Here is a 17,496-nt window from a genome sequence, read left to right as displayed (position 1 = left end):
ATATGCCAAAGCAGTCTTCCAGCATGAGTAATTCTTATTCCTAGGTGAGTTGGGTGACCTTCACTCCCTAGCTGTTTGAGATAGCATTGGTTCTGCTTCCTTTCATGCTTCCATGACAGATGGCCAAGCTGATTACATTACAAAACAAGAGAAGTCCTGGAAAATGTGAAGTGCATTAGGTCTGGCACTAGAAACAGATTAGCCACAAAATTTAAAAAATTGAACTTGTACTTCTGAGGACAAGGCAGCCTGGAAGGGAAAAGAAATGTAAAGTTAAACTCTTAGAATGTGCTAGGAGCCTACAATAGGACCCTTCGTGGAGAATCGTAAGAGCCTCAGGGTTCGGGGGCCAGCTAATCCCATGCAATGCATGAGCCCCTTCTCTGATTGTGCCTACAAGTGGCGTTAGTCAAACCAACACCTTGACACCCTCCCCCCACCAGTTCCCCCTCTTCTGGGCCCAGGTGAAACAAGCTTGGGTCTTTTTCTAGAAGTTGACTCACAACAGTACTTTGGGGTTTTCTAAGAAATGCTCCATGTGTGCCGCCCACGTGTGACTCAAGTGCGCCCTTTGTCCTCTCCTTTGTGCCTCGGCCTTGGGTCCCAGGTGTCCGAGACGGAGCGGGAAGACCTTGAGGAATCGGAAAAGATTCAGTATTGGGTGGAAAGGCTCTGTCAGACTCGCCTTGAGCAGATTTCCTCTGCTGATAATGAGATTTCAGAGGTAACAGAGCCCTTCTTTCCACCTAGCCCCTCCTCCTGCTGCCTTCAGAATGACCCGCCCTTGGGGGTGGCGGGAGGCACGATGGCCACCATCCAGCACACCCCTCTCGAGGAGGGGAACATAGCTGTTTTCCTGGGCTTGTCTCCAGAGTGACCACTAAGTCCCAGCTTATCTGAGATGGTCCCAGCTAGGCCCGTTGTCCTGGTGTAACTAAGAGTACCACGTTCACTGTCAAGTGCGTTCCAGTTTGGATGATGAATTATATGGTCACCTTATTTATCACCCACAAATGGCATAATGTGGGACCCTCTTGCATTTGGGCATTCCCTATCAGCGGCCTGGCATGAGCTCAGGTGGCATCCATGTGGCTCTGGTTGGAGGGTGGTGGGTCTACAGCAGTAAGAGAAATCGATTAGAAGAGCCTTGTACTCAATGTACTGTGGAGTGAAGCACTAGCCAGAAGACTACAGAACTTCCTTGCAACCTCAGATGACCACGGGCCCCCCGCCTTCTATGTCTCCCCTGGCCCCACCCCTGAGACGCTTCGCTGGCGGGCTGCACCTCCACACCACTGACCTGGATGACATCTCTTTGGACATGTTCTACTACCCCCCCAAGACTGCCTTACCTGTGATGCCCCATCCTCCACCCTCCAACCCACCCTCCAAGGTCCCCGCAACCCCTGTCCTTCCGTCATCAGGCCGTGTGAGTGCCTCATCCTCACCCTGGGTGCAGCACACCCCACCCCCCATCCCCATCCCTCCCCCACCATCTATTCCCACTCAAGACCTCACTCCTACCCGCCCACTGCCCTCTGCACTGGAAGAGGCACTGGGCAACCACCCGTTCCGCGCTGGGGACACAGGCAATCTTACAGAGGACTGGGAGGCCAAGAACCACAGCGGGAAGCCCGCCAATTCCCCTATCCCTGAACGGAGCTTCCCACCCACCCCAAAGGTACTGCCCCTGTTCTGCGTGCTCCACTGGGAAGCAGGTGGAGTGGGCAGGGCTGCTGTTTCCCATGTCCTCCACTGCCCCTGTGAGTGGAGACAGGAGGAAACATCACCCCACTCCATTTTCCAGGAATGAGCTCCCCAGCCTGCATGTTGTGCACACCCTGCATGTGGATGGTTTCTGCTGACTTTGAAGTGTGTATTGCATGGGGAATTGCCTGTGGTACTTGGAATGAGCAACAGTGTATCGATGTTCGTAGTAGGCCCACAGTAAGTGCTCAGTAGACATTATTAACTGTGATGAGTGACAAATCAGGGTACAAGAAAATGTGGGTGAAGCTGCCCTCTCTTCCTCTTGGCTAGTGTGGGCTGGTGACATTCACTGTAGTACTTGCAAGGCTGTGTTGGATAGCCAGAGCACTATGCCACAGCTGGTCATATCTTGATATTAGCCTAGAACAGTGGTTGGCAAACTCATTAGTCAACAGAGCCAAATATCAACAGTACAACGATTGAAATTTCTTTTGAGAGCCAAAAACCGACTTCTGCACATGGGCCACGAAGTTTCAATCGCACTGTACGTGCGCGCCCACACGTGGTATTTGGTGGAAGAGCCACACTCAAGGGGCCAAAGAGCCACATGTGGCTCGCGAGCCACAGTTTGCCGACCACTGGCCTAGAAAGCCTTGAGTGTGGGAAATGAATCCCCAGTTTAACAGAGGAAAAGGGGGTTCAGGGGAGCAATCTTAAGCTCTGTAAATGAAGCAATAACACTGCTCAATACAGCATTTTCTATGGCACCAATCAATTCCGTTGGCTTGAAGTATAATCCCCAGAAATGTCTGGCCATCTTCCAGCTCCAGAAAAGATGAAAATGGAGAATTCCTAGAAATCTCCAAGTTTACTATTAAAAGATTAGGGATCTTTTTCTTGGATGTCAGGAGGCAGAACAGTGATATTTCTCAAAAAGACATACTTATTAATTGTTCATAATCCAAAGACTACATTGGAAGAGGTAATCCTCAAGGAAGACACAGAACTTTGATTCCTGGCAAGGAAAAAACAAAATATTCCTCTGCGCCAGCAGCTGTGGGGCCAGGCTGGAGTCAGCCCATGCAGCTCATGTCAGCTGGGGCTGTGGGGGTGAGGGGGACTGTGGCAGGGCTGTGGGGGAGGGCAGGCAGTAGTACCAATCAGTGGCTTTTATTAATCTTCCCTGCCTGGATTTGAGTTCCTGCATGCAGAGCAGAATGAGACTCTGGGAGCACTGAGGAGAGCCTGGGAGAAGGAAGGTGGGAGTGAGGAAGTGCCAGATGCAGACAAGGCTCTGGCTTTCACAGGGGACTCTCGGCGGGGGCGGGGGAGGGGGGAGCGGGGGGGGGGCGGTAGGGGACGGGACTCCCTCTGAACCTCTGGTGGAGTCCTGAGCTCTGACTGTTCCAGGGATGTCTTCCCTCAGAGCCCAGCCAGGACCAGGTTTGCAGGCGGTTGAATTTGCTTGGCACAGAGGATCACATCCTTATTGTGAGTGGTCCCCACCAAGATGGGAGGCAGCTTTTCCTCAACAAATTCGAATCAAAAAATCATTAAGGACCTGCCTTGTGCCTCTCTGTGTGAAGGGGGAGGGGAGCAGTGCTGCAAAGGACCTGGGAGGTGGGCCCACCTGTGCTCTCCAGGACTTTGCCATCGGAAGGATGAGCAGCTGACAGGGCAGGATTGGCTATAAAATCAGCACAGGTCAGGTGTTGTGTGGGAGAGACTCCTTCTAATGGGAGGTCGCAGGCACCTCTGTAGAGCCGAGCCTTGAGGGATGGCGATACATGAAGTATGGGGGGAGGGCATTGCAGGTGCAGGGAACTGAAGGAGGAGCTGCCTGGGTGTGAATCCTGGCTCGACCACGGGCTGGATGACTTTGAGCATGTGTTACCTCCTCAATCTGAGCCTGGGTGTCCTCACTCGCAAAGTGGGAATGTTAATGGCACCTACCTGTTATGAGGATCAAATGAGTTAACACATGATCTCATTCTAAGTTAATACTTACGAGTATAATAGGCACATAGGTGCTCAGTAGACATTAACTGTGATCAGTGACAAATCAAGGTACAAGAAAATTTGGGTGAAGCTGCAAACATGAAGTTGGAGGTAACCTCTGCCAACTTTTGAGTCAGGGTCAAGCTTCAAAACAGGATCCAGCTTTCTCAGAGATTGCTCCAGGAATTACAAAGTTCCCACTGTTTCTTCCCGATCAGAGCACAGGGGGGATTAAAAACTCCCAGAGCACAAGGAGCTTCTGAAAAACTGGACCCTAAGTGTCTCAAGCAACATCAAAGCCAGGGTTTTCCTGACCCAAAGGCCAGGGGCTGCTGTTTTGTTAGTTAGCACTTTGGCCCTTATACCCCCAACCCTGCCCACCCTCCTCTCTGCATGCTCCTAGTGAGTTGTCATCAGTGCAGCAGCAGGAGGTGTGGCTGATCACACAACTGCACTGTCAGCCCAGCCACCAGCAGGCCTCAGGTAGTGGGAAAAGACACCTGTGTCGGCTTCTGTACCTGCCTCATCAGCACCTGCCAAGGGAAGGTTTTCAGGGTCATATCTAACCCCAGGCACTGTCTCATGTGCCCACTATACTATTAAGTCATCCATTTATTCATGAAACATGTTTAGCAAGCAACTACTATACACTGAGTGGCCAGATTATTATGATCTCTGAACGCGTAATAATCTGGCCACTCAGTGTATATATATATTAGAGGCCTGGTGCATGAATTCATGCATGGGTGGGGTCCGGCCAGCCTGGCCAGGGGGAGGGGATATGGTCAGTTGGCCGGCCTGCCTGCTGGTTGAACTCCTGGTCGAGGGGACAACTTGCATGTTAGGCTTTTACTATATAGGATATACACTGAGTGGCCAGATTATTATGCGTTCAGAGATCATAATAATCTGGCCACTTAGTGTATGCTAGACACTATGCTGGGCACTGGAGCACCACCACAAAATAGGCAGCCCAGTCCTTGCCCAAGACAGTCTGGTGGGAAGACAGACAAGAGACCACCACACGACCAGAGGAAGATTGGGGGAACACTAGGGATGAGCAGCAGAAGTGGAGAGGAAAAGCTCAAGGAATACCTTCCCAAGCTAACACCTGGGAGGTAAAGCAGCAGCAGGAAAGAGCATGTGCAAAAGCCTTGAGGCAAGAAAACTTGGCATTTTGGAGGATAAAGTTAGGCAATGTGAGAAGGGAGAGAAGGAGTAAGGAAGGTAGAGAATCTCATGAAGGATCTTGGGGTCAAGTCCAGGGGTTCAGTAGTCAGTGGGGACCCATCAAGGGCCCTGGGTAGGGTTTGTGACCCAATTTGATTTGTGTTACCCAAGATGACCCAGTGCATTAAAGCAAAGCAGACAGGGATGCCTCTCTTACTGCTCCTCACCCCCAGCCTCCAGAGACTCTATGCCCACCCATCAGAGACAGCAGATACTTCCTATGCAGTAAGGGGACTGGAACCATGGCCAGAAGAGAGAACCCTTAGGGAGAGAGAAGGCTGAACAGCAGCCAAGGCCATTGAGAGGAAGCCTTGAAAGCCTATCCTCTGAGTGACAGTGGCTGCTGGTGACCCCAGAACCAGACTCTGGCTCAAGTCCCTGATTCCCTAGAGGCACGTAGTGTCTGACTTCAGGGCACACTGTGGCCAGCAGATTGCTCATCTCTCTGCTGAAGATCAGACCCCAGGACCTCTGGCAGGTGAACAGACCAGGCTGGCTCAGCATGTGCATGGTGTGAATTTGCACGTGTGTCAGAGTGCCACGGTTGACCTGGGCCATGCCCGCCATGACCTCATATAAGTCTCTCTTAAACTAACCTCTGTAGACATTCTGCCCAAGTCCACAGCCTCCACGAGGCCCTGGCGTGTCCACCATCTCCAAGCCTGTCATGGTCCACCAGGAGGCCAACTTCATCTACAGGCCAGCTGTGAAATCCGAGGTCCTGGTAAGCCTCTCGGGTCCCCTCCGGGGCATCACCAGAGAGCAGACCAGGGCCATCTCCTCTGGGTTCTGCTGGAGGGACAGTGAGGTGGGACACAAACTCACATCAGGTGCCATCTTCTCATTGGCCAAGAGATGGATCCTCACGGGTATAAGTGGTTGTTGACATGGCCAGTGATATTCCTGTTTCTCACTTGACCAAACCGGCTGAGGCTCCGTCTAGAAATAATAAAAATAATCGCTCAGACTTGCTGTGAGCCTACATGTGTCGGCTCTGCAGGGTCTCACTTAATCCTCACCAATCCAGTAGATGGTACCTGTTATCCATGTTTCACACTTGAGGAGCCCAAAGCTTAGAGAGGTTGAGTCAGTTGCCCAAGGCAAAGCCAGGACTTACTACTTACTTCAGAGTCATTCGGAATCCAAAGCCCAAGCTCTTACCTACATTGCCAACTTACCTAAACTTACAGTGATTCCAGCGGCTCTGCCTCTGCCCCTAAGGCCCAGGGTGGCTCAGTGTGGCATGGACCACCCTCAGAAGGGGACCTGGCCAAAGCAGATCCACTCCCTTTCTCCAGTTCACATCTCACTCCTCACTAGGACTGAGAGTGTGAGGTGTGGTCCTGGGGGAGAGGGGAGGTCTGCCCACCCTCAGTCACCCGCAGCTGAGCGAGCTGGGACTCATGTGCACCCTGCTCCAGGGGCACCAGCCACTTACTGGCCTCCCACCCATGGTGGGAAGAGTCATGCCAGAATTCTAGTTGTCCTTTCAAGGAAAGCCTATCCAAATGTCAGGGCAGGGCAGTTCAGATACTTATTTTGAGCTCTAGCTGTCCTGTCAGCTTCCCGACAAGCTAGGTTCATGCTCCCGTGACAGCCTGCTGGTGCATCTGTGTCTCATGCTCTGGCTGATGACAAGGGGTGGTGTCTGCTTGACTAGAACTGGGTAGCTGCTGTGTCTGGGGACATCATATGGGCCAAAGCGTAAATCAGGCTGTGTCTATTTGGGGAGGGATTTTGTCAGGGCCACCCCAGGTTGGCAGGCCCGGGATCTGGCACCAGGGGGCAGACGAGGCCTGTTGGTAACATCCAGCATGGAACTTTTTTTTTTTTTTTTCTGGCAGCCACAGGAGATGTTGAAGAGGATGGTGGTTTATCAGACAGCGTTCAGACAAGTACAGTGATACCCGTCATGTGTCTGTGGTCCTCCCTGCCACCCTGTGTCTCCCACTCTTGACTTCTCTCTCTGGGAGGGCTGGTTGGCTCTCAGGTGGCCTCTAGCGCCATCTGCTGGGAGCCTCAGGCCAGAGCTGTGTCCCCATGGCCACAGCCAGGGGTAGGATAGGGTCTCCTCTCAGGTGGGGATATTAAGTTTATTGGGTCCCATGCAGGATCCCTGGGGGCTCAGCTCTTTTGCTGCTGTTTGCTCAAAGAGGAATAGGACAGAGGAAACCCTCAGAGGCCAAGATGGGCCCTTGTTCCAGCCCTAGATGCCTGAGGTTTCTACCTGCCCCTTCCCCCATTTTGGCCCCTAAAGGCAGATCACAGAGTCAACCCCGCCCCCTCCTCCCCCCCACTCGACCCCCGGCACTGAACCCACATCAGGGAGGAAGTGATGGCCCAGATCCTCCATCTGCACAGGGTGCTCCTGTGTACGGGGCCACAGAGTTCCTAGCTGATCCATGAGTGGGGTCAGGAGGCAGCCACTTATCCTCCCCACCTTCTGGGGCTCACATCCACAGAACCACCATTGGATTGGCTGCCTCACCACCAATGAAAGAGACCCCCAGATGGAGAGAGATGGTGCAGCCAAACTCTGCACTGACAGCCCACCACCCAACCACAGACGAATGTCACTATAGGTAGGAAGCTAAAGGGAGGTGTTGGCTGTACACTGAGACATGGGGTCTGCCAAGGAGGCTGCTCCCAATGACAGGCGGTGGCTAAGAGAAGGTGTGCTGCGCCAAGCACTGTTTCTCAATACTTTATGTATATTAATTCATTCGATCTTTACAGCAACCTAGGAGTTACGTGCTATCATCATCCCAATTTTGTAGATGAGAAACTGACACAGAGGGATTAGGAAACACACCTGTGATGTTCTGACACACACAGCCAGTGTCAGACCCCAGATTTTAATTCGGGAGGTTGGGCCCCTTGATGCTACGCCATTCTGTTTCTCAAAGCACCATGATTATAAAAGAGATACTTAAGGGCCGTGTTGCTTAGGGCACACACAGGTTCAAAGAGAGAGAGGCAGGAAGGTGAGAAATCCAAGGGCCCAGGCCGGGAGTCAAGCCCTCGATCCACTGCCCGCTGACGGCTGGCCTTGGGCATGAGTGTCATCTCTCTGGGCCTCCTTTTCTCCTCTGCTGGATGAAGGGTTGGGCTCCTTTTTCAAGGGCTGACCAGCTATAATGGCTTATAAGTCTCTGATCTAAATTTACACAAGACACAAGCACTTGCCATCTGGCCCATCCCTAAGAGCAGATTCTCAGGGGGAAGATTCTCAGGCCCCGAGCCAGCACTGCCGAGTTTTGCAAAAGAGACAGCCAGGGGTAGGCAGGGCCCTCCCTGAAAGAGCATTGACTCAGATCCTGCCTAATAAGCTCTCTTGCTTGTGGATTTGCTGTCCTGACATCCATAGACTGGCCTGGGGGTGGCCTCGAGCTGGACCAGGCTCAGGACTCCTTGGCTTTTTGGGATTGAGCGGGATGATGATTAGAGAGGAGGGAGGACAGGCGGATGCCCAGGGGTCCATCTGCTGGTATGTGGCCCTCGTCTTGTACCCCGAGCTTGGATGCTTTATGCTGGGCATAGCGGTGGCTGTGGCCTCCCCATGATGCTGACCACAGGCCCCAAGGGACACTTGGTGTAACCTAGGGAACTGTGTGCTGGGGGTGGCTCCACTCAGTCTGGCAAGGCCACTCCTTTGCTCCCATATTCCCATGGGGACTAAGGGAAGCTTTGATCCTCTCAGGCCTGGTGTGCCTGGCCCCTCAGTCTGTGGACCCCGGGCTCCCGCTCTCTGTGACTCCTGGCTCTACCTCCTCCTCTCTTCTCACCACCTTGTTTCTACATCTTGGGAATGTTGTTCCCAGAGCCCCCACCAGCCAGGTCCCCTGAGCTGCGTGGCCTCTCGCCTCTTCCCCAGCTAAGGCTCTGAGGAGGCCTCTCACCTTGTAGATAAACACTGCATTAAGATCAACACTGGACATGGGCAAGCACAGATTTCCCTCCTTTCCTGATGGTGCCTGCGCTCCCTTTGCCCCTGCCCCTCCCCCCGCCCCATCATCCTGTGACTGATTCTCCAGGACAAGCAGTCTCTTGAGCAGTGTTGGTCCTTCTTTGGGATCATAGGCCTGCGTGGAGAAAAGCTGGGCTTCCCTCCATCCTCTCCAAAAGCCTGGACCTGGGCTCGCAGGGCATGTGGAGGAACTGAAGTAGGGCCATAGGACCTGTGGCTGTGGGAAGATAAGACCTTCAATAAGCCCGAGCTGGTTTGGCTAAGTGGATAGAGCATTGGCCTGTGGACTAAAGGGTCCCAGGTTCAATTCCGGCCAAGGACACATGCCCAGGTTGCGGGCTCGGTCCCCAGTGTGGGGCGTGCAGGAGGCAACTGATCAATGATTCTCTCTCATCATTGATGTTTCTATCTCTCTCTCCCTCTCCCTTCCTCTCTGAAATCAATTAAAATATATATATATATATATATATATATATATATATATATATATTTTTTTTTTTTTTTTTAAAGACCTTCAATAAGCCTGGCGCTGCCTAGGCCACCTGGACATCTGTCAGCTTGGTGCCCCTGTCAGCCACAGATGTTAACCGCCCCCCCTTCCCCCAGGAACAGTGCAGGGTCCAGGGCTGGACTCTTCTGATGCTTCCCACAGCTTTCTGCTTCTCCTGGGCAGGGGTGCTCCAGCTGTTGGGGCTGCCAGCCTCCTCCTGCATGCCCCATCCAGGCCACACCTGGCCCCCTCCCCTCTCCCCTACCTCTGCCCTAAGCTTGCTTCCTGCAGTGACCCTCAGGGGCCTCAGACCTGTTGCCCTAACACCCTTCTTTGCTTCCAGGATTTCCGGAAATATGAGGAAGGCTTTGACCCCTACTCCATGGTGAGAGAGAATTCTCCTCCCCTGGGAGTAACCCCAGGAATGGGGGTTGGGGGTTACAATGTGTTTGGTGGTTTTACGTTCTGGGCCCTGGGGGTGCCAGGGATGAGCACATGAGGAGCCCCAAGGAGGCTCCAACTGCTCTGCTCTTTCCTGTGAAGGCACCTTTCAAATGGCATTCAAGTGGGAAGTGTATGGTGTGTGTGTGTGTGTGTGTGTGTGTGTGTGTGTGTGTGTGGGTGTGTGTGTGTGTGGTTGATAACAAGTTACACTCACTGAGCACTAACTACATGCCAGGCACTGTGCTGTGTGTTTATGAGGCATGCTCTCACCATCTCACAACATTCCCAGGAAGAATGGATCTGGGATTTGTGTGTGTGCCCACATGTCCCCCAGGGGGCCTGGAACCTCCCCCCCCTTCCCCTCTTCCCCCCCCCCCCCCCATCCCACAATTGAAGACTAATGGTGGTGGCGTTGGGAAAGGTCCCCTTGTCCATGTCCTCCATAAGTGCCTGGGTCCCTTCCCACGCTGGCCCACCCTCATCCTTCAGACAGACTCAAAGCTCCCCACTGTCTTTTCCCTCTAGTTCACCCCAGAGCAGATCATAGGGAAGGATATCCGGCTCCTGCGCATTAAGAAGGTACCTGGGCACATGGAGGTTGGGTAGCCGCCACCCTTCTCTGCCCCTGCCCCCTCCCTTCTTGGTCCCCTGCTTCTCCAACTCTCAGGAGATTCCTGGCTGACTCCCCAAATCCCCATTGTCCCTCCTCTCTCCCTTGAGGGTGCCCCCTCCTGTGGTGGTGTCCCACGCCCTGGCCCTGCTTGGTGACCATGCCTCATTTTCTCCCTATGGCCCTGCCATGGCTTCTCCTGTCCTCTACGTGGCCCTGTCAAGAGGCTCATTGCCCAGGTGCCCACAGGCTGCTGTCTGCTCGGCTCCCTAAGGCCCATTTTTCTCTAACCAGGAGGGATCCTTAGACCTGGCCTTGGAAGGCGGTGTGGACTCCCCGATCGGCAAGGTGGTTGTCTCAGCTGTTTACGAGGGGGGAGCTGCTGAGCGGCATGGTGAGTGGGGACAGTCATGTCCTGGTTTGGGGATGGTGTGATGGTTATACAGGACTCTGCAGGAAAGCCAACAGCTGCCCACTCGGAGTGGCTGGCAGTTGCTCAAGAATACCTCTTCCAGTTCATCCATCCACCTAGTACCACATGTTGCCTGTGGGTACACAGCCAAATCAGATATACCCTGCCCTCCAGGGGCTCCCCATCTAGTGATGAAAACATGCTCAGAATTGCCAGGTACTGACAATAACAGTCAGCCAAGGGCTGACAAAAGACTATGGGGGTGGAGGGAAGCTGTGGGAACTCTGAGGGGCCCCTAAGCCACCAAGGGAAAGGGGGCTGCTGGGAAGAGACCATCTGTCAACAAACAGATGATTACAAATTGTGAACTATGCTCTGCAGGAAAGGACCAGGATACAGTGAGAGAATAAAAAGAGAGACCTACTTTAGAGTGAGTGGGGGTCAGGGAAGATCTCTTTGAGGAGAAGACATTTCATCTCAGATGTAGACTAGATGAAAAAGAGAGGGAACAGTATTTCAGGTGGAATAACAGGTGAGGCAGGCAAGAGCTTGGCCAACTCAGGGCCCTGAAGCAGACCAGCAGGGCTGGAGCACAGAGAGGGTTGGCTTGCAGAACTAGCTCATGTTTCTAGTAATGCGGGTCTGCCTCCCTCTGAAATAGCAGAGGCCCGTAGTAAAGCTGGGTGACAAAGATTATCACTGGTGTCCCTGTCTACTGAGCGTAGTGGGGGTGAGGGCGTGTGGATGGTGTGGGAAGGAAGTGCCTTTGAGTAACCTGGCAGATTGTTTCCCCTCGTGCTTCCGGAGCCCATGTGAGCTTTCAGAATCCAGGAGTCAGGCTCCTTCTGCAGCTCTACAGTGACCCCCCTTAGCCAAGCCCTGGGCCAGGCACATGTCACATACAGCCCAGTTGCCAATCAGCCTCATCTTCCTACAGGCGGTCTTGTGAAAGGAGACGAGGTCATGGCAATCAATGGCAAAATCGTGACGGACTACACGCTGGCTGAGGCTGAGGCTGCCCTGCAGAAGGCCTGGAATCAGGGGGTAAGAGTGACCCTCCTCCCTGCCTCCCTCCCTTGCCTGCTTGCCTCAAACCCTGGCCTCTGCAACCAGGCCTTAGAGCCAGGGTTCCTCATCCCAGGTTGGGTATCCAGGATCCAGGCAACTCTTGGGTGATGCCCACATACCCCATCTAGCCGAGAGTCTCAGTCTGACAATGTGGGATTCAGAAAAATAAATGTCAGTTGCTGATTTGGAATCCAAAAAGCAAATAGCACAGATACAGACTCCAGAAGACCAGGTGTGGCAACCCACCCAAGAAGAAAACTTAAGGTCTTCTATAAGTGCACACTGACCAGGAATCAAGGGAGTGCCTGGAGCTATTAGAGAGCATTCACAGAAGCAGAGGGCCCAAAATGGAGGAGGGGCTGAGGGTAGCTGCTCTGTGCTCATTAGACACCTGGGTCAGGGCCACCACATAAGATCTTCCAGGATGTGCACTGCACAACTCGAGGGGTGCCCTCCTACCGACTACAGTGTGAATGGCGCCCACTCATGTTGTGCAATGCACAACCTGTGCAACTGTATGCAGGCAGCCGAGCCTGGGGTATTAAGTTCAGAGCCGAGGAAGCTGACCAGATGGGACTGGGACCCACATGAAGGGATGTGGAGAAGAGAAGACTTACGGGTAACATGATGACTGTCTTTGATTATCTGAAGGGCTGCATTAGGGTAGAGGGAGCAGAAGTACTTTCTGCAGTTCTTGAGAACAGAATTGCATTGGATGGAGGGAGGTCCTGGGAAGAGATTTCAGTTCAATATTAGGAGCTATTGCATGGTAGAGGGACCCAGTGGTAGTTCACATACCTTTTATTGAATACACCCAAATCAAGGGTGGACAATGATGGATAAGCCAAGGATGGCAGTGATCCATTGAGGGGGTGCATGTGTTAGGATCAGAAATCTAGGCCTGCAATTCCCTAATTGGCTATACATCAGAATAACCAGGGACCTTGTTAAACATACTGTTTCCCAGGACCTACCCTAGATTTCCAGGGGTCAAGTCCAAGAATCTAGAGTTTTAAGAAATTCCTCCATGATCCCAAGGTTGCTGCCCCGCCCGGGTCCACAGATCAGCATTTGGGACCTTGGTGTCATACAAGGTCCTGGCAACCCTGGCTCTGTGGTTTGAAGCCTCAGAGACTGAAAGCTTCCCCAGACCATGGGGCCACAAAGTGAGGCCCATCCCACCAGGAGGTCCTCCAGCCCCAACTGGGCCCACCTTCCCATGGGAGAAGGTCCGAGCCAGCTGATCCTGGGCCATGGTGCCCAGGAATGGGAATGGAGTGTCAGGGGCAGACATGCCATCAATCCCTGAGTGTGCCCTAGCGTCACATACCTTCTCCCCACAGGACTGGATCGACCTTGTTGTTGCTGTCTGTCCTCCGAAGGAGTATGATGACGAGCTGTAAGTGTGTGCGGGAGCCTGGCCCACTACCTGCTCTGTCTCTTCCTCCTCCAGAATCTTGGATCCCTTCTGCCAGCCCACTCCCGGCCTCCATCAGCCTGAAGGAATGGCCCAAGCACACAGCTTCTAGTAGAAATCACTCCTAGAAAGCACTGAGCTAGAGAAAGCCTAGAACTAAGTCATGGTCCTCAAGCATTTTCAGAGCTGCCTCTGAGACCATCATGTCCAAATTCTTCTTTACGTATGGAAAACTAAGGCCCAGAGAGGTTCAGGTCTCAAACCAAGTAAACGGTGAAGTTGGTACAAAGCCTCAGGACTTCTGATTCCCCATTCAGAGGCTCAGCCTCCACACCATCATCAGCTAGTTTACAGATTTCTGTCTTTTACTCTCTGGATGGTCTCCCTGATAGGTAACTGCTTTGCTTCTTGCTGAGTCTTTAAGCTGCCAGGACCACAGGCTTTGGCCCCACCTGCAGGATCTGCAAAGAGCCTTGGCCCAGTTTCCATCTTTCTCTGTGATTTCCTATAATGTATTTCTCTCTGTTTCATTCCTGTCTCTGTTCTTGTGTGGATCTCTATTTCATTCTCTCTCTGTCTGCTTCCCCTCTCTTCCTCTCCCCCATCCTCCCTGTCAATTTCTCTCTCGCATCTCTCTCTCCCACTCTTTCCCCCTTCATCTTTCTTTTCTTCATCGCCTTCCCTCTTATTTCTTACCTTCTCCTTTACTTCTCTGTCTCTGAGTCTCTGCATCCATTTTTATCTCTCTGTCTTTGTCTCCCTCTGCCTTTCTGGTGTCTGACCTCTATCCTCATCTTATCACATCACCTCCTTACCCCTCTGCTTGTGGCTGGACCTGCCTGCTCCCCCTGCCCAGCAGAGGCTGAGTCCTGTGCATGTCTTGGAGAAATCAAGGTCTCATAGCAAGGAATTCTGGAACCCGGGACCTAGGCAGGAGCCAAGTGAAGGGAGAGGTCCGATGGAGCTCTGCCTGGAAATAACTGAGCTCTGTTTTGTGTTTCCTGCTCTGCTCTGCGTATGTAGCTCTTCTCTTCCCTCCTCTGCAGCCGAAAGCCCCCAGCCGGTCCGAAAGCTCCTTGAAGACCGTGCTCCCGTGGTTAGACACGGGTTCTTCCTGCAGCTGGAGCCTGGCAGCCCCCCACGGTGAATAGGCAGGCGGGCTGCAGGGCCCCGTCTGTCCGTGCTGCGTGTCGTGGCCGTCTGCTGCCCATGCTGTCGGCAGGTTCTTTGGACTGGTGTCTTGAGGGGCACATGAGGCACCATTCCTGAAGTGCCACTCATGCCTGCTCTTGGCCACACTGGGTTTCTGTTGGACTCAAATGCCCTCTCATTCACGGGAGCTGAGCAGAGCCCACGTTGTAGCAGGCTGCGACCTGGGCATCCTGACTCACCACAGCCCTTGGGACCTGCCCCGGGTCCCACACAGCACCCCAATGAGCAGGATGGAGCGGTGAGCACCATCCTCTGCTGGGCACAGACAGTGCTTCAAACCAGGCACCACGGGCTGGGAGAGCCCAAAGCAAGTGCAGCCTGGGCCACCTTCTGGGAGCCTTGGTCTACCTCGCCCCAAGCTTGGGCAGGGCCAGGGCGATTAAGAAGCAATTAAGGCTGGTCCAAAGAACCAGGGTTGGCCTATGGGGTTGTTCATGTTGTGACCTGTCGTGGCCTGAGCCCTGCTCAGACCAAACTGTCCTCTGTGCCTTCTCTCTCCTGTGGCTCTGGATTCTTATCGGAGGGACACTGTGGAGCCCACCTGTGGGATGTGTTCTCCACCCTGTGACAGGGCTGTGCCCGTGGGCAGAGCTGGCAGGTGGCTGCGAAACTGGTGTTTGGTGTGGTCTAAAGCCCACAGCTGGCAGCATTTAGGGCAGACTCAAGGCTGGACTTATGTCTTTTCTGTTATAAGTTCCTCAAAACATAAGGGCCTCATGCTCCCAAGACCACTGGCCTGCTCTGCTGTGGTCTCTGGGATGGCCTCAGTGGCCCTATGTTTTCTGTCACTTGTCCTCTGCTCTTTGTGAGGGACCCCAGCCCCTCTGCCTTTTGGTCCCCTCCTACCTCATCCCAGGTGTCCCTTCTGCTTCCTCCCTGGCCTCCTGTGTGCTGTGGCTATGACTGGTGTGTAGCTGCTGGGGGCCTGCACCAAGACGGGCTGCCAGAGGTTGGCAGGGCCGTGCACCCCTGGGGAGTCCTCCCTGTTGTCAGGCCCTTCCCTGGGCTTAGTGTGCACCCACAAGGCCTGCACCCTCCTGGTCTGTTTCATCTTCCCCACAGGACCTTCTTCTGAAGTCCAGAAGGAGAAACCAAATTCACCCCTCGAAGCCAGTGAGCTCTGGACCCACCCTTCTGAACACAAAGCCAGGAACCAGCCTTGAGAGACGCCAGCCTGCAGGCACCCTGGAAACCCACAGTCAGCACCCAGAGGCTTCAGACACCCATTGGCCCTGTAGAAGAGCTGCATAGGAGCACCTCCGGCCATTGCTCTGAAGGCCAATATGGAAGGAGATCAGCCAATCGTTCTGAAAAGGGCCCCTGGAAACCAGACTCTCATGTCTTCTCTCTGGCCCTGTGAATTTGGTCTCTCCCAGCCCTGGGAGACTTCTCCCTTGAAATCCAATAGGACCTGACTCTTCGGCCCCACTCTCTACACCCTTCTCCCCTCACTCCTGCTGTCATTGCTGCTAAGATTGCTGCCACAAACCTTATTTTGAACTCATCAATAAAATAAACAGATTTCTTTTCCAGCTTACAGGAGAGAGTGTGAATTTGGGTAGCAGATTCAAGGCTGTGAAATAAAAATAAAAATAAAGTAAACATAACGTTTTGGCTCCTAATCAAGAGTGAGAAACAGAACCCAGTGCTGGGATTTGGGTCTCACAGGAAGGACATAATCAAGGCCAGGGGCTGGCTTGGAGCCGAGGCTGAGGCAGCAGAGCCAGGCTGAGCTGGGCTTCAGTGTCTTCTCAGCAGAAAGATGGAAGGAAATGAAGCCAGTGTCATAGAGATTTTACTCAATTCCAGAGAGCATAGCTTCAAGCAGGAGCCCCAGATGGTTGCCTCAAGGTGCGGGGTTCCCCATCTTCTCTCAGGGATAGCATGGCCACAACTGCTTCCCCTGAGGTCACCAAGACAGCATGTGAGTGAGGGAGGTGCAGGGATCCAGCCCACCCATGAAATTACATCCAGCAGAACCTCATGGAAGGAGACAGGGCTTGAGCCAAGGAGCTGCCACAGGTAAGTCGAGGCCCTCCTGGTCACAGGGCCCAGGAATGCTCTCAGACTAGCTCCAGGGAAGAGAGTGGGGTCGAGTCAGTATAGGCATCTTATGGAAATCCAAGCCAAAGAAACATAATGTCCCCAGGCCTCCTGAGAATTGGAAGTGGAAAGTGATTCTGATTTACAGTGTCTCAAAGGAGCAGCTCTCTGTTCAGGCCACCTGCCTCTGCCACCAGCTTCCTCTGCATCCCCAGGGCTCAGCTTGAACATGGCCATCATGATCATCTGCCTAACTCTAGGTGACCTTTCAGCTGTAACTCCATCACCATCACCTGGCTCAGTTTCCATTTCCCAACTCCAAATTCCCAAGGCAGACTCTGATTGGGCCAACTCACCTGAGTGGGCAGCCCTAGGGTCAGGGATCATTCCTAGGTCCAATCAGCTATGGCTAGGGGTGGGATCAGGTCCCACCTAACATAGCTGCTGAGGCAATAGAGACTGTGGGGAGCAAGTCATGATCAATGGGAGGCACAGAGAAAGAGAGAATCTGCTGGACTTTCTGATCTCAGTGGAGACAAAGCCACAATGGCCTTCTAATGGCTCCAGAGATAGCAGCCATGCTGAGGAGTTCTCTGTATTTTCTTATTTAGCTCCTGACTTGACTCTGGAGACAATTCCAAAATGAAGGTAAAAGGAGGCAGCTCATCTTTGCTGCCACCTACTGTGTGATAGGCCTGGGCTGGACCCTGGTGTCTGCCACCTCACACTGCAATGACTGGGATCGGTACATGGCCCCCCAAGGAGCCTTGTGATAACAGCCAACACTTAGCATTGACTGCATGCCAGGGACTATCCTAACCACTAAGCTCATCTGCTCCCCTCAACAACTCTACAAGCTAGGTAATAATATTATCACCAACCACGATTTTATTAA

The 17,496-nt window shown here is 53.2% G+C and overlaps 1 protein-coding gene across 4 annotated transcripts in view; it reads left to right on the top strand.

Annotated features, from left to right (window-relative positions):
• USH1C (USH1 protein network component harmonin) overlaps nt 1–16,136 on the top strand; it is a gene marked incomplete at its 3' end in the record, with an annotated part of 45,489 nt that extends 29,353 nt beyond the window's left edge. Inside the window, exons 17-26 of one of the 4 annotated variants that reach the window (XM_080641227.1) lie at nt 608–724; nt 1,214–1,681; nt 5,543–5,662; nt 6,783–6,833; nt 9,739–9,780; nt 10,365–10,418; nt 10,744–10,843; nt 11,799–11,905; nt 13,273–13,328; nt 15,621–16,136. In XM_080641227.1, coding sequence (XP_080497353.1) covers nt 608–724; nt 1,214–1,681; nt 5,543–5,662; nt 6,783–6,833; nt 9,739–9,780; nt 10,365–10,418; nt 10,744–10,843; nt 11,799–11,905; nt 13,273–13,328; nt 15,621–15,633 — 1,128 coding nt within the window. Of the gene's footprint in view, nt 1–607; nt 725–1,213; nt 1,682–5,542; nt 5,663–6,782; nt 6,834–9,738; nt 9,781–10,364; nt 10,419–10,743; nt 10,844–11,798; nt 11,906–13,272; nt 13,333–15,620 lie in introns of those variants that run through there. The other 3 variants (XM_080641228.1, XM_080641229.1, XM_080641230.1) reach the window with 3 other exon arrangements.
• Between the last annotated feature and the right edge of the window lie 1,360 nt (nt 16,137–17,496).

Source organism: Plecotus auritus (genome assembly GCF_963455305.1).
Source record: "Plecotus auritus genome assembly, chromosome: 9".
In the NCBI taxonomy this organism is placed as follows: domain Eukaryota; kingdom Metazoa; phylum Chordata; class Mammalia; order Chiroptera; family Vespertilionidae; genus Plecotus; species Plecotus auritus.
Note: the sequence above shows the minus strand (reverse complement) of the source record. Positions and strands in the feature narration are given on the sequence as shown.